At 42.4% G+C, this 24,429-nt stretch overlaps 1 protein-coding gene across 3 annotated transcripts; it reads right to left on the bottom strand.

The window, feature by feature from the left end:
- Window positions 1-907: 907 nt before the first annotated feature.
- Window positions 908-23,648, bottom strand: LOC139413745 (transmembrane and coiled-coil domains protein 1-like). 3 transcript variants are annotated; one of them, XM_071161469.1, is made up of 7 exons: window positions 23,588-23,648; window positions 11,942-12,020; window positions 10,154-10,920; window positions 5,952-6,377; window positions 2,738-3,186; window positions 2,312-2,447; window positions 908-1,962 (listed from the first exon to the last, which is right to left on the bottom strand). In XM_071161469.1, exons 3-7 carry the CDS (start codon window positions 10,733-10,735, stop codon window positions 1,648-1,650), a joined length of 1,908 nt encoding a protein of 635 aa, XP_071017570.1. In that variant the 5' UTR covers window positions 10,736-10,920; window positions 11,942-12,020; window positions 23,588-23,648; the 3' UTR covers window positions 908-1,647. The 3 variants fall into 3 exon arrangements, with proteins under 3 accessions (XP_071017570.1, XP_071017572.1, XP_071017571.1); XM_071161471.1 differs by having other exon boundaries at window positions 11,942-11,985; window positions 23,588-23,619; XM_071161470.1 differs by lacking the exon at window positions 23,588-23,648 and adding an exon at window positions 12,087-12,147 and having other exon boundaries at window positions 11,942-11,985.
- Between the last annotated feature and the right edge of the window lie 781 nt (window positions 23,649-24,429).

Here is a 24,429-nt window from a genome sequence, read left to right as displayed (position 1 = left end):
CACCCACCTGGTGTCCCAGGTCTAAATCTGTCCGTATAGGGCACGGGGGCACAATGGAACTAGCTTTGAGGCCCATTTTTTTTTTTGTTAAATGCACTGATACAAGTTTGAGTCCATCTTAAAATGCTTGTGGCAGTTGTAACTCTTGGGGGGCTGGAGAAATTAGCCACTCAAATTGACTGAGCCTGATTTCAAATGAATTATGTTGAGGCTGTAGTTCTACATTTCCAAAGATTGGAGTAAAACAAGCTTTCGGGTAGGCATTGTAAATAGTCTTAACTGAGTTACATTGGTGGGCATTTAAATTCTTCATGAGTCCAAAATTGGTATAGCTATTTAGACCTGTTCAGCAGAGGCAGCCTCTTCTGCCAGGTGAATTGCATTACTAGTACATCCTGTTTCTGACATTTGATGGCAAAGTGGGTTCTCCCAGCCTTGGATTACCACTGCACTATCCATAATCTGAGTGGTTATACAAGGTTGGTGTTCGCTCTAGTCAGGTTTAACGATACATTTGCCATGGGTTATTAGAAGTGTATGGGTCATAAGTGAACAAAATGCACCTCTTCTACACTTCAGCTTGTCCACAAGGGTGTGCAAGGACACATTGAGCTTAAACTGATCATACCAAATGTTCTGTGGGGTACTCCAACCATAGCCTTACCCATTGAGCACCTCGACAGCTCAATCATTTCCAATAGAATACTGCATTTTCATTGCATTTATAAAAAGTATGCATTGAATGTTGCACATCCAGATGCTGTGTACCATTTTGGGCAGTGACACTTGGGGTGCTGCTGGTTCTTTTTTCCCTGGAAGTTTGATCAAATTCTCAAGTCAGCCAGGAGATCTATAAAACAGTGCTGTGAACCTGGATTTGAGAAAAGAAACAAACATCACCCAGTCATGGTTTGACTCAAGGACCAGTCCATCTTTAATTTAAAAAAATAAGTCCTATTTTATTGTCACTAATAGAAACGGTATGGAAGCACAGTCTGAGCATTTTTACAGCTCTTCAAGTATGTTCATCATCTCTGCAGGGGGCAGGACCAACAGGGCTGAGCATATTCCGACTCAGCGTCCTTATCCAATCAGGCCCATCATTGCATTCAGCTTGTCCATATAAAACACACTGCTCAAGAACCCATCAATTGCTTGATCCAGATAGATTTTGTCCACAACAGTGTACTGTAGTTAGTCTATCAATCCTCCCAGAAAGACGAGAAGAGAGACATCGGAGTAAGAAAAAGGGAGAGATTTTAGACTGCGAAAGACAACACTAGCCATGTGGATCAGCAAAATGCCAGCTGTTCATTATCCAAATCCAGCCACGAGAAAGCCCTCAATCATCTGCATTAATGATAGCAATATCAAGAAACAAATTCAATACCACAATCAATTCTAATGCAATAAACATCTTCCACCTGTAAACAAATTCACTCCTTGGAGAGAGAGAAAGGTATCCTGGCTCCTCCTCCTTTCCACTAAGCCCCACGCACTGGGCTGGCCTGGCGCCACTAAAGTTGCATCAGAGGCAGTGCATGGGTTAGTTAGTCCCCTCTCGTCCCGCCAGGCCCTGCGTCGCCATCCCTGATCGTTATGAGAGCCCTGCACTTCTGTTGTCGTTCATTGAGGCCCCCCTGCAGATCAACTCGGGGACAACAGGAAGCGGTCCAAGTACTGGGAGATGACCTCCCAGTTCCTCCAGAGGAAGGCGAGGAGGACAACAAGGAGCAGCGTTGAGAAGGTGCGGCTACGCGTCTTCATCAAGGGCACCACGCAGTTGGCCACAGTGGAGACGAACACCAGGAGCACGGCCATGACGGCTAGCAGCACGTTGATGAGCTTGCCCAGCAAGGTGCGGGCCGTGGCGTTCTCCAGGCCTTCTAGCTGGACCACCTGCTGCTGCTGCTGCTGGAGCTCCATCTTGGAGATCCGCGTCTGGCATGCCTCCAACGCCTCCTACAGGGGGAGGGGAGAGACAGGGTTATCAGACAGCCATGGTTCACAGTGTGGAATGTCAACAACACACTTCGTCACAAACATGGCTAGACATAACTACAGTACCACATACTGGGGGGGAGGGGGGTCATTGAGAAGACCATGGATCACCGTGTGAAATACTTTCACAATTCAGCACAAACAACTAGACAACTACTGTACCATGTAGCATGATAATAATACAAAAAATGTCCCAGACTAAGAATACGCTTTGGGTTCACTGGAGACGCAGTATTGAGGCCCTTTGGAGCTAAAAGTCAAATATAATCATTCCATAATCCTTCTTTCAAGTACTGGAGAAACAACCTACCTGAATGTCTCTAGCTCTCTCGTAGGACTGATAGGCGATCTTCTCCTCCATGCTGGCCAGCTCCTGCTTCAGGTTGAGGATCTCATTTTGGTGGAGCTCTGTTAAGTCGTTGAGCTGCTCCTCCAGACGCTCACACCTAGAGACACACAGAGGTCAGGTACCGATCACACACGCTTCCTTTCATAAAGGTGGAGGAGATGTTTTCTGTTGCTGAGTGAGAATAACACATTCTTTTGAACGTAAAAAGTGTTTAATAACAAGACAGATTTGCAATTATGAGCGATTTGAGCCTAGGGAGGGGTGGTAAATACATGCAGATTTTAGGTTATCACATAAGTATTAGTGACAGTCCGTGTCCTTTGTAAATGAGGACTCAGTAAAGTGTATGTAATACCTGCGAGGTTGTGTGTGGCAGTGACTGGTTACCTGTATCTCTCCTCCTGCAGGGCCTGTATGATCATGGTGTAGTCTCTCTGGTAGTGACTCTTCAGGCTGTTGAACGACTCATCCAGCCGACCCTGGTTGTCCCGGAGCTCCTGAACCTCGTGGAGCAGCGTGTCCAAGCCCAATGACTGGCCGGGGTCCAGGGTGTTAAGACCCTTAGAGCTGGGTGGGCCCCCGGGGACGCTGTTGACCCCTGCCGAGCCGGAGCTGGCGCTAGAGCAGTCATCCTCACTGCCGTACTTTGGGCTGGAAGCCCCCCCGAGACCGTGACCATCCTCCTGGGGTTCGTCGAGGGAGTCCCTCAGGGACGAAATGTTGTCAGCGCTGCCAAACTTGTTGCGGATGAGGGAGGCAATCTCTCGGGGCTTGGACACCACGGCCCCAGCTGCAGAGTGAGTGGCGTGGGAGAAGCTGGAGAGGCCACCGGTCACCTGTAAGGAAGGACAGATAGATACTAACTGGGGTGGGACTAAAGTGTGAATTAAAGGAGATTTTGACCACAGCATTGTTGAATACTTGTTCGTGATTGGCTAGAAGGGCTCTAGAATGGACATTAAAACCAGATAACAGGTCCGTTTGAAAATATAAAATCAGGACACCTTGCAATGATGAATTTCTCTAGTCCTTACGCAAGTGGCGCTATGCTGTCAAATCCTCCCACGTTTCTAGTTTTACCATCTGTTTTCAGCATCCGGTATTTTTTTATTTGAATATATGCAATCTCCTCGTAATTAACATTTCTAGCTATGCCAGGCAAAATCTAGCACCATCAGCTCATCGTTATCTTAATGGATGTTGATAGAAAACAGCTTAAATAAATGCAAATGCAGCTACTTTCTTGTTATTCTGGCTGCAGAGGTCATGCCTGTGTTAGCCAGCGAGCATGGCAACAGACCACATAGAATTAACAACTGGGTTGAGTCCCTAGCATTTAAAAGATAAGTAAATAAACAAAAAAAGGTATTCCTACCGGTAAATGTGTGCTTTAGTATTGTTTTCTTTGGAAACTGTGGTATAAGCGGGATAAACGCCTCTGTTATGTACATTACATTGGAAAAATGTACTCTGCAAAGTCATCCATTATTTCCAAGATAATCTACAGAATGTCTGTGTTTATCCCTTACTTAATGGACAGGGACATACAGTGCCTTGCGAAAGTATTCGGCCCCCTTGAACTTTGCGACCTTTTGCCACATTTCAGGCTTCAAACATAAAGATATAAAACTTTATTTTTTTGTGAAGAATCAACAACAAGTGGGACACAATCATGAAGTGGAACGACATTTATTGGATATTTCAAACTTTTTAACAAATCAAAAACTGAAAAATTGGGCGTGCAAAATTATTCAGCCCCCTTAAGTTAATACTTTGTAGCGCCACCTTTTGCTGCGATTACAGCTGTAAGTCGCTTGGGGTATGTCTCTATCAGTTTTGCACATCGAGAGACTGAAATTTTTTCCCATTCCTACTTGCAAAACAGCTCGAGCTCAGTGAGGTTGGATGGAGAGCATTTGTGAACAGCAGTTTTCAGTTCTTTCCACAGATTCTCGATTGGATTCAGGTCTGGACTTTGACTTGGCCATTCTAACACCTGGATATGTTTATTTTTGAACCATTCCATTGTAGATTTTGCTTTATGTTTTGGATCATTGTCTTGTTGGAAGACACATCTCCGTCCCAGTCTCAGGTCTTTTGCAGACTCCATCAGGTTTTCTTCCAGAATGGTCCTGTATTTGGCTCCATCCATCTTCCCATCAATTTTAACCATCTTCCCTGTCCCTGCTGAAGAAAAGCAGGCCCAAACCATGATGCTGCCACCACCATGTTTGACAGTGGGGATGGTGTGTTCAAGGTGATGAGCTGTGTTGCTTTTACGCCAAACATAACATTTTGCATTGTTGCCAAAAAGTTCAATTTTGGTTTCATCTGACCAGAGCACCTTCTTCCACATGTTTGGTGTGTCTCCCAGGTGGCTTGTGGCAAACTTTAAACAACACTTTTTATGGATATCTTTAAGAAATGGCTTTCTTCTTGCCACTCTTCCATAAAGGCCAGATTTGTGCAATATATGACTGATTGTTGTCCTATGGACAGAGTCTCCCACCTCAGCTGTAGATCTCTGCAGTTCATCCAGAGTGATGATGGGCCTCTTGGCTGCATCTCTGATCGGTCTTCTCCTTGTATGAGCTGAAAGTTTAGAGGGACGGCCAGGTCTTGGTAGATTTGCAGTGGTCTGATACTCCTTCCATTTCAATATTATCGCTTGCACAGTGCTCCTTGGGATGTTTAAAGCTTGGGAAATCTTTTTGTATCCAAATCCGGCTTTAAACTTCTTCACAACAGTATCTCGGACCTGCCTGGTGTGTTCCTTGTTCTTCATGATGCTTTTAACGGACCTCTGAGACTATCACAGTGCAGGTGCATTTATACAGAGACTTGATTACACACAGGTGGATTGTATTTATCATCATTAGTCATTTAGGTCAACATTGGATCATTCAGAGATCCTCACTGAACTTCTGGAGAGAGTTTGCTGCACTGAAAGTAAAGGGGCTGAATAATTTTGCACACCCAATTTTTCAGTTTTTGATTTGTTAAAAAAGTTTGAAATATCCAATAAATGTCATTCCACTTCATGATTGTGTCCCACTTGTTGTTGATTCTTCACAAAAAAATACAGTTTTATATCTTTATGTTTGAAGCCTGAAATGTGGCAAAAGGTCGCAAAGTTCAAGGGGGCCGAATACTTTCGCAAGGCACTGTAGATATACTATATCTGGGTTCAAATATTTTTAGCGATTTCTTTAGTCTGCCTGGAGTGCCAGATAGGCCAGGTATGATGTTTTGCAACTATTCTATTGGTTCCATTGTGCCAATCAAGCCCAGCTAAAGTATTATAAATGATTTCAAATAGTAATTTTGAACCCAGGTCTGAGAGATACGTATTCTACTTGTGTTCTATAGGACTCTGTTAGAAGCTGTGTACTGCTAACCACTCTGCAAAGAAGTCAAGGACAGGTGGCTAAGACCAGACAAATTGTACATTTGTGGTGGTACTACTCACATTAGCAGATGCAGTGGCGCACTACACTGGCAGGAATTAGTATGACAGTGGTGAAAAATACATGGGATGACTAACAAAACAGCTCACAGGGAAAGTGATAATGTGATTAAAAATGTTCATAACAGCCCTGACCTTTGCGCCCACGTCCTTGAGGCCTTGGTGCATGTCTCGGAGCACGTCTTTGGGCTGACGGGGGATCCCGTTGTGCTCCACCTCTTTCAGCTTGCGCTGATAGCGCTCCAACTTCCTCTGCAGCTGCTGGATGGTCTGGGCTGATTTCTGGTTCTTCTTCTCAAACACCTGTTTAATGCGGGCACTCTGCTGCTTGTCTGCGTTGTTAGCTAGCTTCAGGTACTCTGCCACATTGTCGTCTCTGGCCCTCTGCTCGATTTTGATTTGCTCTGTGAGCTTGAGTATCTTCTGCTGCAGCTGGGCAATGGCTTGTTTTGTGCGCTGGGGGTCTGGGGTGCTGTCCACCGAGTCCAGCCCGTAGCTGTCGGCTCCATAGGAAATAGCGTTGGGCGATATGGCCGGGCCAGAGCCGTCCAGACGATCCAGCTGACCAAGGAAAGGGAGAGTGTAATGAGGAAGAGAAGATAAAGGGAAGATGGAAATCAGAGATCAGAGACTGACGTGTGAGATTGAGGGAGAGTGTAAAAATAACTAAATTGAACTGGAAGGGGAAGGCCTATTATATCAACAGGGGCAATATTGAGTTTCATCATTTCATAAACTATCATGATCATTCGGCTGCAAAACAGTTACCACAAGCTTCCGCCAGTTGCTATGGTCACTATTTGATGTGGTGAAGAAACTTGTCTTCATCCTACATCAGACCTTTATGTATATGAAACTATAGCACTAACATAATAAACCAACCAATACCAACACCCTATAATCATAAGGTTACCTGTTACCTACCATTATACTCAGACTGGTTTCCTACAATGTGTAAAACAGCTGGGCCATACCTTTCATATATTAACGCAGAGGAATCCATGTGTATAATCTGAGCAGTAATCCATCAGACAGGGATGCCATAAAGACTGTGTGTGCCACCTCATACATAAGTTTAAGGCTCAACCAGAAAAATAAAATGTTAGTGCCTTAAAGTATTCACACCCGACAACTTATTCCACATTTTGTTGTGTTACAGCCTACATTCAACATGTATTAAATTAATTAAAAATTCTCACCTGTCTACACACAATATCCCATTATTACAATGTGAAAACATAATTAATTATTTTTTTGTAGAAACACCTTTGGCGGAGATTACAGCCGAGAGTCTTTAAGAGCTGGGTAAATCTAAGAGCTTTTACACACCTGGATTGTACAATATTTGCCAATTATGATTTTTTAAATTATTTAAGCTCTCAAATTGATTGTTGCTAGACAGCCATTTTAAAGTCTTGTTATAGATTTAAGATAATTTATGTCAAAACTGTAACTAGGCCACTCAGGAAAATGTAATGTCTTGGTAAGCAACTCCAGTGTAGATTTGGTTATTGTCCTGCTGAAAGGTGAATTGTGTCTGTTTTCTGTGTCTGTTGGAAAGCAGACTGAACAAGGTTTCTAGAATTTTGCCTGTGCTTATAGCTGTATTCCATTTATTTGTATCCTAAATAACTCCCTAGTTCTTACCGATGACAAGCATACCAATAACATGATGCAGCCACCACAAGGCTTGAAAATATGACGAGTGGTACTCAGTGATGTGTTTGCCCCAAACATAACGCTTTGTACTCGTGACAAAAAGTTAATTTCTTTGCCACATCTTTTGCAATATTACTTAAGTGCTTTGTTGCAAACAGGATGCTTGTTTGGGCTTCCTTTTCACACTGTCATTTAGGTTAGTATTGTGGAGTAACTACAATGCTGTTGATCCATCCTCAGTTCTCACATCACAACCATTAAAAACTCTGTTTTAAAATCACAATTGGCCTCATGGTGAAATCCCTGAGCAGTTCCCTTCCTCTCCGGCAACCGAGTTAGGAAGGACTGTATTTTTTGTAGTAACACCACCCAAAGCCTAATTAATAACTTCACCATGCTCAAAGGGATATTCAGCATCTGTTTTTTTAACACATCTTCATTGACATTTTTAGTGAGGCATTGAAAAACCTGGTGTTTGAATCTGTGCTTGAAATTCACTAATCGATTAAGATAATTGTATGTATAGGGTACACCGATGCGGTTGTTATTATTGTTTTAATGTTAACCACTTTTATTGAACACTGAATGAGTCCATGCAACTTATGTGACTTGTTAAGCACATTTGTATTCCTAAACTTATTTAGGCTTGGCATAAAGGGTTTGAATACTTGTTGACAAGACATTTCAACTTCACATTTTTTATTAATTTCTAAAATGTTATACAAACAAAATTCCACTTTGACATTATGGGGTATTGTGTGTAGATCAGTGACACATTTAAATGTAATCATTTTTAAATGCAGGCTGTAACAAAATGTGGAAAAAGTAAGAGGAGTGTGAATACTTTCTGAAGGCACTATGTTCTCAAATCAATTTGCTATAAACAGATTCTGGAACGGCAGTGTTAGAGGTCAGAAGAGAATTAACTTTGTGCAAAGAGGGATTCTGTGCTGTTCTTGGGAGTTGGGAAAGACGTAGGCCACCACAGTGGGGTTGCGAGTACATCCCCCTTTCCATCACTGTCAGCTCAGACAGCTTGTGTAAAAGAGGCAGTGGACAGGACAGTTGTTGCTCTTTCTAAGAATGACAGACTGTCGACTGAGTCCCTCAACCACAGCCATGTCTCGATGCTAGTTAGACCCTAGTCCAATAGCTGCTCTTGTAAGGACAGTTCATTGCAGTACACACAGGGTGATCACTGTCTGTTGGTGCAACAGACAGCTTAGCCTTATCCATCCAACAGTCAGATTCATACCAGTACTTCTCAAAAGGCTTGGTGGTGTCATCAAGCATTGTGAGATAACTGCCAGGGATATGCACTGTGCTTGATTGGTATACCTCAGACACAATGAAGCGCCAGCTTTACTAGTTGTCTAGGAGTTCAACGCTCAATTTTAACAATGTAAAGGATTTGATCATTTACCTGCTACAAGTCAGTATTCAATCAGTGTACTACACATTTCAATGGATGCGAGAAATTCATGTGAGGAACATTTTAGATCTTGGGGGCTATAGAACAGTGTCAATGATGTAAAGTTTGAGCTCGTTTTGGCCTGCAAGGCAAGCATTCTCTGGCTGACCTGAAGTACACTTAGAGGCAGCCACAGGCCACAGCTAAATATAGAAAAGCTTAGAGCACATAGTCACCTACACACACACACAATATTTCTCTCTCTGACCTATCAGCACTGACAGCTCCTTTCACTCCATCAAAGAACATCCAGAGGACGGCAAACCAGTTGGCCGAAATCTGACCAATTGAATCTAACAGCAAAAGAAGTCATGAATCTTTTGTTTCTCTAGTAGTAGCAGCTTCTTAAATTTACACTACCGTTCAAAAGTTCGGGGTCACTTAGAAATGTCCATTTAAAATATCAAATTGATCAGAAATACTATGTAGACATTCTGCATGACTATTGTAGCTGGAAACGGCTGATTTTTTTATGGAATATCACATAGTCGTACAGAGGCCCATTATCAGCAACCATCACTCCTGTGTTCCATTGGCACGTTGTGTTAGCTAATCCAAGTTTCTAATTGATCATTAGAAAACCCTTTTGCATTGATGTTATTAGCACAGCTGAAAACTGTTGTTCTGATTAAAAAAGTAATAAAACTGGCCTTCTTTAGACTAGTTGAATATCTGGAGCATCAGCATGTGTTGGTTCAATTACAGGCTCAAAATGGCCAGAAACAAATAACTTTCTTCTGAAACATGGTCAATTCTTGTTCTGAGAAATGAAGGCTATTCCATGCGAGAAATTGCCAAGAAACTGAAGATCTCGTACAACACTGTGTACTACTCCCTTCACAGAACAGCGCAAACTGTCTCTAACCAGAATAGAAAGAGTGTGAAGCCCTGGTGCATAACTGAGCAAGAGGACAAGTACATTAGTGTCTAGTTAGAGAAACAGATGCCTCACAAGTCCTCAACTGGCAGCTTTATTAAATAGTACCCGCAAAACACCAGTCTCAACGTCAACAGTGAAGAGGCTACTCCGGGATGCTGGCCTTCTAGTGACCCCAAACTTTTGAACTAGTGTAGGACAAAAAGCTTTGCAGTGGCTTGTCTGTCCCAGTGAGTAGGTCCCCTAGTTTAATCTTACACAGTCAGTCTACTCAGTGGAGTGGTACCCGGATGTGAGCAGCATGTCGGCCAGGGTTGGGGTTAAACTCACCTGGTCAGGCTCCTCAGTGGAGTGGTACCCGGATGTGAGCAGCATGTCGGCCAGGGTGGGGCTGGTGAGCGTGTCCGTAGTGGAGGAGGAGCGCGGGCGGCCATCCTGCAGCAGCATCACCTCCTGGGTACTCCTCCGGTGGATCTGGGGGCTGCCTTTCTGGGGGGGGTCCCCAGTCCCCCCAGTCTTGCTGCGGCGGCTCTGCAGGCTGGTCCCTCGCTTTATCATTGGGGGCGCGCTTCTGATCTGCTGCAGAACGCGGCTCAGAGCTGCAGGGGGAGCGGAGGAAGTAGCGTGGGGGTCAGAGTCCGGACCGGGGGCGGGAGAGTCCCCAACCTCTGTACCCCCACTGTCCGGGGGCTCAGGGGCGGGCCCACCCATAGAGAAGGAGGTGGTGGCGTCGTGCGGGGAGACGGACGAGCGGCGGCGCTGCGGCTGGAAGAGCTGCTTCAGGCCGTGGCCCAGCGCGCCCATGTTTTCCAGTGCATTGTGGGTGATTTTGGACAGGCCGTGCTCTGACTCAGATGCCCTTCGGCCCACCTCCGGCTCCTCAGGACTCTGCTCACTGCTAGCCTGATCCATCAGGGGGCGCCAGGCTGACGCTCAGCCACAGGGTCACAGTGCCAACACTGGGGGTGCGAGGGTCTAGCTACGTCCCGACGCCACACCCCCTCTCAGAAGCAGCTTCAAAGCCGGGAAGCAGGGGGGATGGCACTGGGCCCTGTGCACATGCATGCATCTGCGGATTGGCTCAAAGTCATGCTCGTCTAACACAAGAAGGAAAATAAAATGGATTATGACATGCAGCAGTGAGTGGACGGGACAAAAAAAGTAGCAGAATTAAAACTGATTACACAAAGGAGCAGACAGTCGTACTAGGGTCGGCTTTGAGACTTGAGTTATTAGTTGAGTCAAATTGTTTTTTGATGTCCAAATATTCTTAATGGCAATTAATAGTAAATGTTCTCATAGAAATCCATATAAGCCAAATAATGTCTGATATGTCTAAACCCAACCTGCACAAGCCTAATCTACAGCAATGATGGGTGTCATGCTAAACATTTTTTTATTTAAAAAAATAATAATAATACATTTCTGAAATGGGGTTCATTGTACAGTTTCCATAGATACACTAAAGTGCCACAGTGACCGTATCAAATTGCAAATTCACTTTTAGAGGACGGAAGTGTGTCACAGGAACTGGGTTAACTAGCCTAATCTTTGTGGTTCCCTGGTCAGGCAGAGGCAAACAAACATTGCCTTAATTATTCACTCAGACAGTAGGCCTAAGTGACACTCAGACCGTCCTTTTACATTGTCGTCTAATATAAGACACAGCATTTCAGAAACAATTTCTTTACCAAATGGGTGAAAGAAACCATATATTATTTTAGGATTTCAAATTAGTTTAAAATTATTGTAGCTAAATAATATGAAAAGGATGGTGAGTGAGCACTAAAATATGAATTAATATAGTTTTATCAGGTGGTCTTATCTGCCAGAGGCACCCAGAGTTGCACCATGTTCTCCCTGTAGAGAGCTTTGGCCTCAGAATCAAACATGGAGTTGTTAGCGGGGCTGTCTATGGCTAATCTACAGCGTCTGAGAGCGGAGTTCATGGAGAGCACATTATATAAAGACTATCTTTCACTTATCAACAGCATAGAAAGATTGAAAGAGAGATGGACATAAAGGGAGGGAGAGAGATATGGAGGATGAAAGCAAGAGGGAAAAGGAGAAACAGTTGGCAAGAAAGAGAGGAGAAATGGAGCGAGAAAAAAAGCTTACCATCCGTCCAGCTTCTCTTCTGACTCACAGCTCAGGGTTGGCTGCTGCGGAGGAGGTGGTCAACATGAGAGGAAAATCACTATCAAATTGGAACAAACGAAGAGATACAAATAAATGATGCTGGTATGGCAGCACACTGACTCACGCTCAAATCAGCCATGTATAAACTGCACAGAATCAAAGAGACCTGTATGTGCACAAACACACACTGAGGCTATTCAGTTACTTCTAAAAATGTATTCTAGAAGGAGGAGCAGTCCTTATCTTCACTGCCCAGTGCACACTCAAAATGTGAAACTATGACATGAAGATGTGTGGAACAACTAACAGTGATGACTCCATCCAGATTACTCAGAGAATAGAGCAGTAGAGGTCTCTGATACATTGATGCATCATGAGTGGTACAGTAAATAATGTAAGTAAATGAGGGACACAAAGCTGGAGAGACACTGACTAGCAGACAATGTCAATAACCTAATAGTGTCTTTCATGTAGTGAGCTAAGAGCCTGTTGCTTAGAGTCACTGGTAGCATCCCAAATGACACCCTATTCCTTACAAAAGTAGTGCACTATAAAGGAAATTAGGCTGCTGTTTGGCACACACACACAGTGCCTGTCAGTGCCTCTCAACCCCACCAATTACTGGCCTGTGGCAGCATTTGCCTAATCAGCACAAAACTAAGAAAGGTGAAAAATTCAGTCACCACCAGTTTACTGGCACCACTGACAACCCCCTACCCACACAAGCCCCCCTACCGCCCCTACTCACTCTGAAATGATGATACATCACCTGTATTTCCTTCACATTAGGAGGTTGTGCTATGCAGGAACAGCATAGAGAAAACACTACTAGCATGGAGGGAAAGTATCCCAAATGGATAAGAGAGATTGCTTCATTTGAGAAAGTCCCTTCCTCATAACTATAACACTAACCCTGTAACATTAACCCAACACTGGTGTACCACTATGGCTAATCTCACCCACAGAGAGAAACTATTCAAACCCTTGCTCTAACTAACAACTGACCTAAAACAAAGTGTCAACAACGGTCATATCAGCATCCTCCTCGTCTGTCACTGAAAGTCCCCTAATGTGCTTGCCCATTCCCCTCCTCCTCATTTCACCCCATGTTCGACTTATTGCAATCCAGACTGAAAGGTAAGGCCATCTATAAGCTATGTGCAGGCCCGATTTCAATGAGGGGACGCTGTGGCCAACAGTTGAGCAGATACACAGCGACATGCATATTCCACACACAGTAACATTCATGTGGCACACACACAGAGACGTGTATGTTCCATTGTGTCCTGAAGGTAATACAGAGTGATAAGTGAGTCCAACGGTGTTGTTCATACATTATTAAGCAGACAAACATAGGAGTGACTCAGCACAGATATTGTGTGTCACTGTCAACAAGCAGGCACATCCAACATATCCAAAAACACTATAGATAAAACACCTGTGCCACAAGCAGAAAGGCTAATGGAACACCTGTGCCACAAGCAGAAAGGCTAATGGAACACAAGGCCTAATGCTATAATATCAGACTACCTACCACCACAGATGCAGTCCAACATGCACATCCACAGCTAAGTACATAGATGAGAATAGTAGCAAACATTCACAGTGACACACACACACACCATGACACTATTACACATCATTACACACCATGACACCCAGTCTCTCTTCCTTCTCTAGTCCGCTACATTTTCTGACTTAAGAGGGTTGGCCAACACTCGCTTATCACTCTCCCCCGCCGCCTCGAGCCTTCCAAGGTCACACCAGTGTGCGTATGTCTACAGTCTATACTGCCTGTGCCTACATAGATAAGATGCCGCATGCAAATGTATCTACCACATCTGTACTTGTGTCCATTCACTGTAACAGTTTACTTTCACACGGCATCTACAGCAAGGCCCAGCAAGATGACATCATCTTAAAGATTGAATCCGCAATAGGGGGGAAAGCGCCCCTGTCCGCCCCAGCACCTCTTATTATTTTGTGGACATAATGGAGGCAACACAGTACATATTCTGCTGTTCTATCGCGTATGCAATGTCGTCAGAGGGTAAAACAGAGTTTGTTGTTTGCAGTAACTTCTTTGTTGTTGTAATATCCCAAAAGGACATGGCAGTTTCACCATTAATGATTCCAGCTTTAAAGGGGAAGGGAAACACTAGGCTTTACACCTGTTTAGTGTTAGTGGATTGAATACAACTTGTTGCATTGCTATATGTCCTAAAAAGTGTTTCCATTTCCCTTCAATGTGCTGTGTCAGCCTGCTGATCATTGATCTTCTGATCTATTTTTTCCACTGTTCATCTACCATAAGCTATTCTTCATTCTGATGAAAGTCAACATGGCTGAAACATTAATGCCACTTTCAACAATGTTAGGATCAACAAAAAACTTTAACTCAGGAGCTGCCTTCTTTCCTCATCTACCATAAGGCAAAGAAATTCCCTATTTTTTGACAAAAAATAGGCAAAATGATATGCAGTGCAATAGCCAGTTGACTCTTTCCTAAAGCAAATTGTTTGGCGAGCTACTGGGACACATGCCTTACATTCCAGTCATCAGCAGGCCTATTAGGATTTCTCTGCATAAGAAAAGGCTAAATATTCCAGGGAAGTTTTCAAAACCGCTCTTTCCAAAATAAAAGACGTGGGATGTCCTTTCCTCTTCTGTCAACGGTATCCAGTGATGTTTAGGAATATCACATGCTGCAATTGAAAGAGTGGAGAAATGTCAGGGCAGGTTTCCAAAATCACCAGGGGTATAAAGATAAACATTTACCATTAAGACCATAGTTTGTCCATTGACTTTAGATGATCTGACTGGTAAATGTGATCTTTATGCTTCTGACAAACTCACCGCAGTTCAACACTGTACTTTCAGACTCAACTCAAATACATGTGATTCGCTCATTTAATGTGTGGTTTATCAAGACTCAATACAGTATGCGCTCCAGATTCAATAAGCTATTGCACTGTATATCATTCTGGCTAATCCAGTGAGCTGTCATGAAAACTAGGACCAAACAGGTGCAAACTATGCCCTGGGACAGGCAAACCATTGCCAACTGTCTCCTCTGAGTAGCTTACAGAGCCTTCAGAAAGTATTCATAATCAATACTTATTGATTTAAGACATTTCAGCTTTTGATTTGTAATTAAAGTGTACACATTTTGAAAAACAATTCCACTTTGACATTATGGGGTATTGTGTGTAGGCCAGTGACACAAAATCTAAATTGAATCCATTTTTAAAAATCAGGCTGCAACAACAAAAATGTGGAATAAGTCAAGGTGTGTGAATACTTTCTAAAGGCACTGTATGTCTGGGAGCGTGATATTTCTTAGCTAATCAAGATCACTTTATTGGTCAATTGCGCATAAGGTAAACGAAATGTGACTTCCGCTTTTAACCCATGTGAAAGACACACATACACTGGTTTCGGGAGATGCAGGGAGCTGCCGCGCCCGGGGAGGAATTGTTGTGTAACTAGCTAACGTTAGTTAGAGTGATGTGACTGATAGATTTTCCAAAATGGAATGTGTGGGGTGCGTTTGTTTTTACAATAGGAGGCAGTTGACTTCGAGCTAAACAGAGCTGTTAGCTCAATTAATCTGATAAACGTTAATCAGACATACATGTATATATAATGACAGCAATACTGAATAGACACTTATTTTAACTTAATACATCAATAAAATCTATTTAGTCTCAAATAAATAATGAAACATGTTCAATTTGGTTTATTTAATGCAAAAACAAAGTGTTGGAGAAGAAAGTAAAAGTGCAATATGTGCCATTTAAAAACACCTAACGTTTAAGTTCCTTGCTCAGAACATGAGAACAAATGAAAGCTGGTGGTTCCTTTTAAAATGAGTCTTCAATATTCCCAGGTAAGAAGTTTTAGGTTGTAGTTATTATAGGACTCTCTCTCTATACCATTAGTATTTCATATACCTTTGACTGTTGGATATTCTTATAGGCACTATAGTATTGCCAGCCTAATCTCGGGAGTTGATAGGCTTGAAGTCATAAACAGCGCAATGCTTGAAGCACATCAAAGAGCTGCTGGCAAATGCAGGAAAGTGCTGTTTGAATGAATGCTTACGAGCCTGCTGCTGCCTACCACCGCTCAGTCAGACTGCTCTATCAAATATAAAATCATAGACTTAATTATAATATAACACACAAAAATACGAGCCCTAGGTCATTAATATGGTCAAATCCAGAAACTATCATTTTGAAAACAAAACGTTTATTCTTTCAGTGAAATACAGAACCGTTCCATATTTTATCTAACGGGTGGCATCCCTAAGTCTAAATATTGCTGTTACATTGCACAACCTTCAACGTTATGTCATAATTATGTACAATTCCGGCAAATGAATTACGGTCTTTGTTAGGATGAAATGGTCTTCACACAGTTCGCTAGGAGCCAGGCAGCCCAAACTGCTGCATATACCCTGACTTTGCTTGCACAGCACAAGACACAATTTCCCTAACTGAAAGAAATTAAATGTTAGCAGGCAATATTAACTAAATATGGAGGTTTAAAAATATATACTTGTGTATTGATTTTAAAAAAGGCGTTGATGTTTATGGTTAGGTACACATTGGTGCAACGACAGTGCTTTTTTCGTGAATGCGCTTGTTAAATCATCACCCGTTTGCCGAAGTAGGCTGTGATTTGATGATAAATTAACGGGTACCGCATCGATTATATGCAACGCAGGACAAGCTAGATAAACTAGTAACTTCCTCAACCATGTGTAGTTAACTAGTGATTATGTTAAGATTGTTTTTTTTAGAAGATAAGTTTAATGCTAGCTAGCAACTTACCTTGGCTCTTGCTGCACCCGTGTAAAAGGTAGTCAGCCTGCCACGCAGTCTCCTTGTGGAGTGCAATGTAATCGGCTATAATCGGTGTCCAAAAATGCCAATTGTTATGAAAACTTGAAATCGGCCCTAATTAAAATCGGCCATTCCGATTATTCGGTCTACCTCTAGACAGAGTCACAGACATTTGTATTGACGAAAACCTATACATTCGGTATGTTGCAAATTTTTTTATATAATTATATTTGAACTTACTCATTTGTAATGTGTGTCAATTAATCCCGTAAGGGAAGGGTTGCCAATTAGCGATTTGACAAAAATATAATTTCATTCATTCACACTACCCGATTGTCCTTGTGGGTTGAAATTTGACACAAAATATCCACAGGAAATATTATTAAACGGACTTCAAAATGAGGTCTCTATGTTGCTCTTTTCCTGAGGAAAAGTGCGCAATACAAGACGGAAGTACATGCACGCAATGCATGCATACCAGGTGTTTACATGGTTTTGCGCATGTGCCAAATCTCAGTAGTACCAGTGTTTGGGAAAGTTGGTTTAATACCGCACAGACAACGGGTACAGTAAGTTCAAATGGAATTTGATTCAACATTCTGGCTTGTGAGGACGGTACTTTTGTAGCCTATGCTTTTTAGCCAGTAGTTTTGAAAGTAGTGCTCACGAGCCAAAAGTGGTTCCCTGAAAATTGCGTACTACATCACATATGTGCAAATGTGTGCACCATGTCATTGCCCTCTCTTGCTCTGCTGTGTGTGCATGATGTGCCTCTTATTAGATGTTACTCAAATGGCAAGGGGCTGAACCTCATTGATTGAACTCAAATTGCTAGGGGGCTGGCCCATGTGGGGGAAAATGTAGGGGATATGGAGCTGCACAGCTTCCAGGAAACAGTCGCTTTTAAACTAGGGATTAAAGACAGAAGAGCCGACGCAAGATATGGGTCGGAAATCGTACCTCAATGCAGGAATGGGATATGCCACTGTGCCTTTATCCACACTGCTCCATAGAGAAGATCTAAATACTGCTCATTTTCCCAGAAAACTGCCCTTTTTGTTAGCTAGCAGTAGCCACAGCAGCAGAAAACTGCCCTTTTCTAGAAGTAGCCACAGCAGCCATTTTGGAATGGCAGTGTCAGCCAATCATCATGAAGTGCTTTGAGAGGACCATATCACCTACATGAAACAAACACCCTAGACCCCGCTACAATTCACATATCTACAGATGATGCAATCACCATTGCACTGCACACTGACTTATCCCATCTGGAAAAGAGAAATGTCAATGTAAGAATTAGAGGTCAACCAATTATGATTTTTCAACGCCGATACAGATTGGAGGACCAAAAAAAAGGCGATACCGATTAAAATCTGACAATTTTTTTTTTTTGTATTTGTAATAATGACAATTACAACAATACTGAGTGTTGGAGAAGAAAGTAAAAATCCAATATGTGCCATGTAAAAAAGCTAGCGTTTAAGTTCCTTGCTCAGAACATGAGAACATATGAAAGATGGTGGTTCCTTTTAACATGAGTCTTCAATATTCCCAGGTAATAAGTTTCAGCTTGTAGTTATTATAGGACTATTTCTCTCTATACCATTTGTATTTCATACACCTTTGACTATTGGATGTTCTTATAGGCACTTTAGTATTGCCAGTGTAACAATATAGCTTCCGTCCCTATCCTCGCCCATACCTGGGCTCGAACCAGGAACATATCGACAACAGCTACTCTTGAAGCATCGTTACCCATCGCTCCACAAAAGCCGCGGCCCTTGCAGAACAAGTGGAACAACTACTTCAAAGGTCTCAGAGCGAGTGACGTCACCGATTGAAATGCTATTAGCGCGCACCCCGCTAACTAGCTCGAGAGTTGATAGGCTTGAAGTCATAAAAAGCTCAATGCTTGAACCACAGCGAAGAGCTGCTAGCAAACGCACAAGTGCTGTTTGAATGAATGCTTACGAGCCTGCTGCTGCCTACCATCGCTCAGTCAGACTGCTCAATCAAATCATATACTTAATTATAACATAATATCACACAGAAATACGAGCCTTAGGTCCATGTGGGGGACCTACATGGACCAAAAATATGGTCAAATCCGGAAACGATCATTTCGAAAACAAAACGTTTATTCTTTCTGTGAAATAAGGAACCGTACCGTATTTTATCTAATGGGTGGCATCCATAAGTCTAAATTGGCCTGTTACATTGCACAACCTTCAATGTTTTGTCATAATTATGTAAAATTCTGACAAATTAGTTCGCAACGATCCAGGAGGCCCAAACTGCTGCATATACCCTGACTCTGTGTGCAATGAACGCAAGAGAAGTGACACAATTTCCCCTAGTTTTATATGGCCTGCTAACCTGGATTTAACTAAATATTGCAGGTTTAATAAAATATACTTCTGTGTATTGATTTTAATAAAGGTATTGATGTTCATGGTTATGTATATTCGTGCAACGATTGTGCTTTTTTCGTAAATGCGCTTTGTAAAATCATCCCCAGTTTGGCGAAGTTGGCTGTCTTTGTTAGGAATAAATGGTCTTCACACAGTTTGCAATGAGCCAGGCGGCCCAAACTGCTGCATATACCGACTCTGTTGCATAGCACCGAAGAGAATTGACACAATTTTCCTAACTGAAAGAAATTCATGTTAGCAGGCAATATTAACTAAATACGCAGGTTTAAAAATATATACTTGTGTATTGATTTTAAGAAAGGCGTTGATGTTTATGGTTAGGTACACATTGGTGCAAAGATGGTGCTTTTTTCACGAATGCGCTTCTTAAATCACCCGTTTGGCGAAGTAGGCTACGATTCAATTATAAATTAACAGGCACCGCATCGATTGTATGCAACGCAGGACAAGCTAGATAAACTCGGAATTTCCTCAACCATGTGTAGTTAAAAAAACTTAAGGCTAGGGGGCAGTATTTTGACATCTGGATGAAAAGCGTGCTCAAAGTAAACTGCCTGATACTCAAGCCCAGAAGCTAGGATTTGCATATTATTAGTAGATTTGGATAGAAAACACTGAAGTTTCTAAAACTGTTTGAATAAGGTCTGAGTATAACAGAACTGATTTGGCAGGTGAAACCCCGGGCACAATCCATCCAGGGAATTTTGTTGTTGTTGAGGTCAATGTGTTTTCTATTAGTTTTCTATGGGAAGCTCTTTTTAATAGGAATTTGCTTGCGGTTCCTATGGCTTCCACTAGATATCAACAGTCTTTATAAATTGGTTGATGGTTTTTCTTTTGAGAAATGAAGAAGTAGCCCTGTTATTTCCATGTGTCACTCAGAGGGACTCAAGTCTTTTGGTGCGCGCGGGCCTGGAACGTGCTTCACTTTGTTTTCGTCCGGTATTGAGCACAGTTTATCCCGTCTTAAATTTTTTATTGATTATTTACGTTTTAGGATACCTAAGGTTGGATTAGGAAAGTTGTTTGAAATGTTTGGACCAAGTTTACAGGTAACTTAGATACTTTGTAGGCATGTTGGGCGAGTTGAAACCGAGTTGAAATGCTTGCTAGCACCTTACCTTGGCTCCTTGCTGCACTCGCATAACAGGTAGTCAGCCTGCTTCGCAGTCTCCTCGTGGAGTGCAATATAATCGGCCATGATCGGTGTCCAAAAATGCAGATTACCGACACATTGGTGTGGCTGGCTTCCGGGTTGGATGTGCGCTGTGTTAAGAAGCAGTACGGCTGGTTGGGTTGTGTATCGGAGGACGCATGACATTCAGCCTTCGTCTATCCCAAGCCCGTACGGGAGTTGTAGCAATGAGACAAGATAGTAGCTACTACAACAATTGGATACCACGAAATTGGGGAGAAAAAGGGGTAAAATTTAAAAATAAATTTAAAAAAAAATAAGAATGTTATTCATCGACTACAGCTCAGCCTTCAACACCCTAGTGTCCTCCAAGCTCGTCACTAAGCTCAGGGCCTCGGGTATGAACCCCTCCCCGTGCAACTGGATCCTGAACTCCCAACCCCAAATGGCGAAGGTAGGCAACAAGACCTCCCCCACGCTGACCCTCAACACAGGGGCCCACAGGGGTGTGCTCAGCCCGCTCCTGTACTCCCTCCATGACTGTATGGCCATGCACGTCTCCAACTCAAATTATCACGTTTGATGACGACAACAGTGGTAGGCCTGATTACCAACAACGATGAGACTAGAAGGCGGAGACAGTACAGGTGCATCCAAGCTGGGACCGAGAGACTGAGAAACAGCTTTCATCTCCAGGCCATCAGACTGTTAAACAGTCACCACTAACCGGCCTCCGCTCAGTACCATAGAGACTGCTGCTCTATATACATAGTCATTGAACACTGGACAATAAATGTTTAGATACTCTTTAACCAACTTTAAAATGTACAGTGCCTTCGGAAAGTATTAGGCCCCTTGACTTTTTCCACATTTTGTTAGTTTATAAATTCTCAATCTACACACAATACCCCATAATGACAAAGCAAAAACAGATTTAGACATTTTTTGCAAATGTTTTACAAAATACAAAACAGAAATACCTTATTTACATTCAGACCCTTTGTTATGAGACCCGAAATTGAGCTCAGGTGCATCCTGTTTCCATTGATCATCCTTGATGTTTCTATTGGGGTCCACCTGTGGTAAATTCAATTGATTGGACATGATTTGGAAAGGCACACACCTATATTTTCCGGGATCTGACATTGCTCCTTCTGATATTTCTGGATTATATGTGTATAGTTTATTTTATTATTGCTAGGTATTACTGCACTGTTGGATCTAGAAACAAGTATTTTGCTGCACCTGCAATAACATAAACAAAACTGTGTATGCGACCAATAAAACTTTCATTTGATTTGATCTCTTTTATTGTTCAATGCAGACATGCCATTCCATAATGGCTGCTGTGGCTTCTGATAACTGGTATTTTTGTCATCATGCTAGCTTTCTGGGAAAACAAGCAGTACTTCAATATTTTTGATGGAGCAGGGTGGATAAAGGTAATATTTGGAGTAGTGGCATATCCCATCCATGCATTGAGGTATGTTTTCAGACCCATATCTCGCGCCGGCTCCATGGTGTCTTAAAGTAACCACGATTGCGTTCTGAACCCAGTGTAACTCAGCGTAAAGGTAAGCTCGGTATCTTTTGGCAAGCATTGAAAATAAGTTGTGCAGCTATCAGTAGTCAGTGGCCAAACAAAACCACCATCAATATCAGAATGAGCGCGCTAACGTAAACTCACGTAAACTCGTATATCGCCTTGGTCCGCATAATTGCCCTTATCTTAGCGCCCCCAAAACGTAATACTTCCAGATCAACTGTAATGTCAATACCATTGTAAAGTACAATTTCTCCCCTTTCCAACAGAATCAATTACATGACCTAAACACTGCCCGTTTCGGCATAATTCAAGCAGGCAATGAGCCCCGTCAGGCCTTTTTAAAAATGGCGGATGGGGAAGCGAAACTAACGCGTGATAGTGAGACGGAGAGATGTGGGGGAAAATTGCTTTTTTTCACTCGATCTGTCCAACTTATCGCCTCTAAAATGTAAATAAAACACTATAAAGAGTTTATATAATGTGTCATTACATACCTATTTGAAGGTTTGTCGAATTTGAATCAGGTTTAGGGCGGTGCTAAAGTGATCTTAGAAATAAACAGCGGCTTTGAGAACGATGATTGCATGCAATGATGAAAAAAAATGACTAGGTATCCCCTTACTGTCCATTTCTTGTTTTTAAAGGATGAGAGTAGTGCTACACCTGGTGGAGAGAGATTGTAAGACAGAAATAGTTGCTTTATGAGTGCTGAACGTTAGGACATGACACATCCGTTTTTTAAACTTTTCTCCAATACTATAGAGCCATTACCATTTCGATCAACGCTTGAATAGAAACCTAGTTCACACCCCCATTGGTTTTCTTTGTAGCCTCGTTTGAATGTTGCGGTTGCGCACATTTGTACGGAATGGGGTGAGTTTACGTTAGCTGGCTGGTTAGTTAGCATGTGTGGATTTGAATCGCCAATGTTACATCCACTAGCACTACTGCGTACAGGACAAATAAAAAATGACAACCCGACAATTGACAAATACCATGAAAAAATGCACAACTCATTTTTGTCTGTTGCATGTTGTGTATGGCTAATGATCTCACAGACATGCTGAAAACATTGACCCACCTGGTGTGTGTACGCTGTAGTTTTTGACAGTGGATTTACACCGCAGCACATCCCGACGATGCGCCACCGGCTGAGTGGCTTTCGTGTTACTCCCTACCTGGCAGACCCTCACACTACACATAATAACTTCAACATTACTTAGCTAGCTAATTACTTAGCCACGATTAATAGAGAACTCGTTAGTTTAATGACAATGTAGGTAACACATGTTCACTGGAAATGTGATAATGGACATTTGAATGCTGTATGACACACCCAAGCAAGCCGTGTAGCTAGCTAGCTATCCCATGCCCAGACAGTAAAGTAATCGTAAATTCCTTGCACCCAGACAGCAACACTAACAAGCTACAGGCTATCTGGCTTAGCTAATGCTAGCGAGATAGAACAGGTTGGTTGGGGGTAACGTTAGCCAGCTAACATTAGCTAGCTACCACATCGAGCTAGCATCAGGTTGAACACAAGTTCATAAACAATACCTCTTTAGGAAATATACTACAAACATAGACGTTCTTCACACCACAATGACACTATAGTTCGTAAAGCAAACTATATGATATATTGTGCATTTACAGGCTTCAACTTACATAGGCGCTGAGAGGATTGTGCTGATGATGCCAGTTCATTTCTCCGGATGGAACAACATTGCCACGATGACGTCAAAGAGCGTGTTCAAGAAATCTTCTTCGGACAACAACCCCAAAAAGTGGATTGCCGCCACAAACTGGATGGGGTTGAAAAAACAAGGTAAAAAGAAAATCCTAACTAATTTAATCTACCTAACAGCACTTTCTGCTCCACCCATTTCATTGGTCCAAAAAAATACACCGTAAGCCTATACATGACTTATTATTATAATAGAGGGAACTACTCCAGGCCAGCATCCCAGAGTTGCCTCTTCACTGTTGACGTTGAGACTGGTGTTTTGCGGATACTATTTAATGATGCTGCCAGTTGAGGACTTGTGAGGTCTAGTTTGAGAAACAGACACCCTCTAATGTACTTGTTCTCTTGCTTAGTTGTGCACCGGGGCCTCCCACTCTTTCTTTTCTGGTTAGAGACAGTTTGCACTGTAATGTGAAGGGAGTAGTACACGGCGTTGTACCAGATGGCAATTTCTCGCATGGAATAGCCTTAATTTCTCAAAACAAGAATAGACTGACGAGTTTCTGAAGAAAGTTCTTAATTTATTATATATACACTGCTCAAAAAAATAAAGGGAACGCTAAAATAACACATACTAGATCTGAATGAATAAAATATTCTTAAATACTTTTTTCTTTACCTAGTTGAATGTGCTGACAACAAAATCACACAAAAATTATCAATGGAAATCAAATTTATCAACCCATGGAGGTCTGGATTTGGAGTCACACTCAAAATTAAAGTGGAAAACCACACTACAGGCTGATCCAACTTTGATGTAATG

This window comes from Oncorhynchus clarkii, chromosome 7 (assembly GCF_045791955.1).
Source record: "Oncorhynchus clarkii lewisi isolate Uvic-CL-2024 chromosome 7, UVic_Ocla_1.0, whole genome shotgun sequence".
Classification (NCBI taxonomy): domain Eukaryota; kingdom Metazoa; phylum Chordata; class Actinopteri; order Salmoniformes; family Salmonidae; genus Oncorhynchus; species Oncorhynchus clarkii.
The sequence above is the reverse complement of the archived record's forward strand: the minus strand, read 5'-3'. Positions and strand labels throughout refer to the sequence as shown.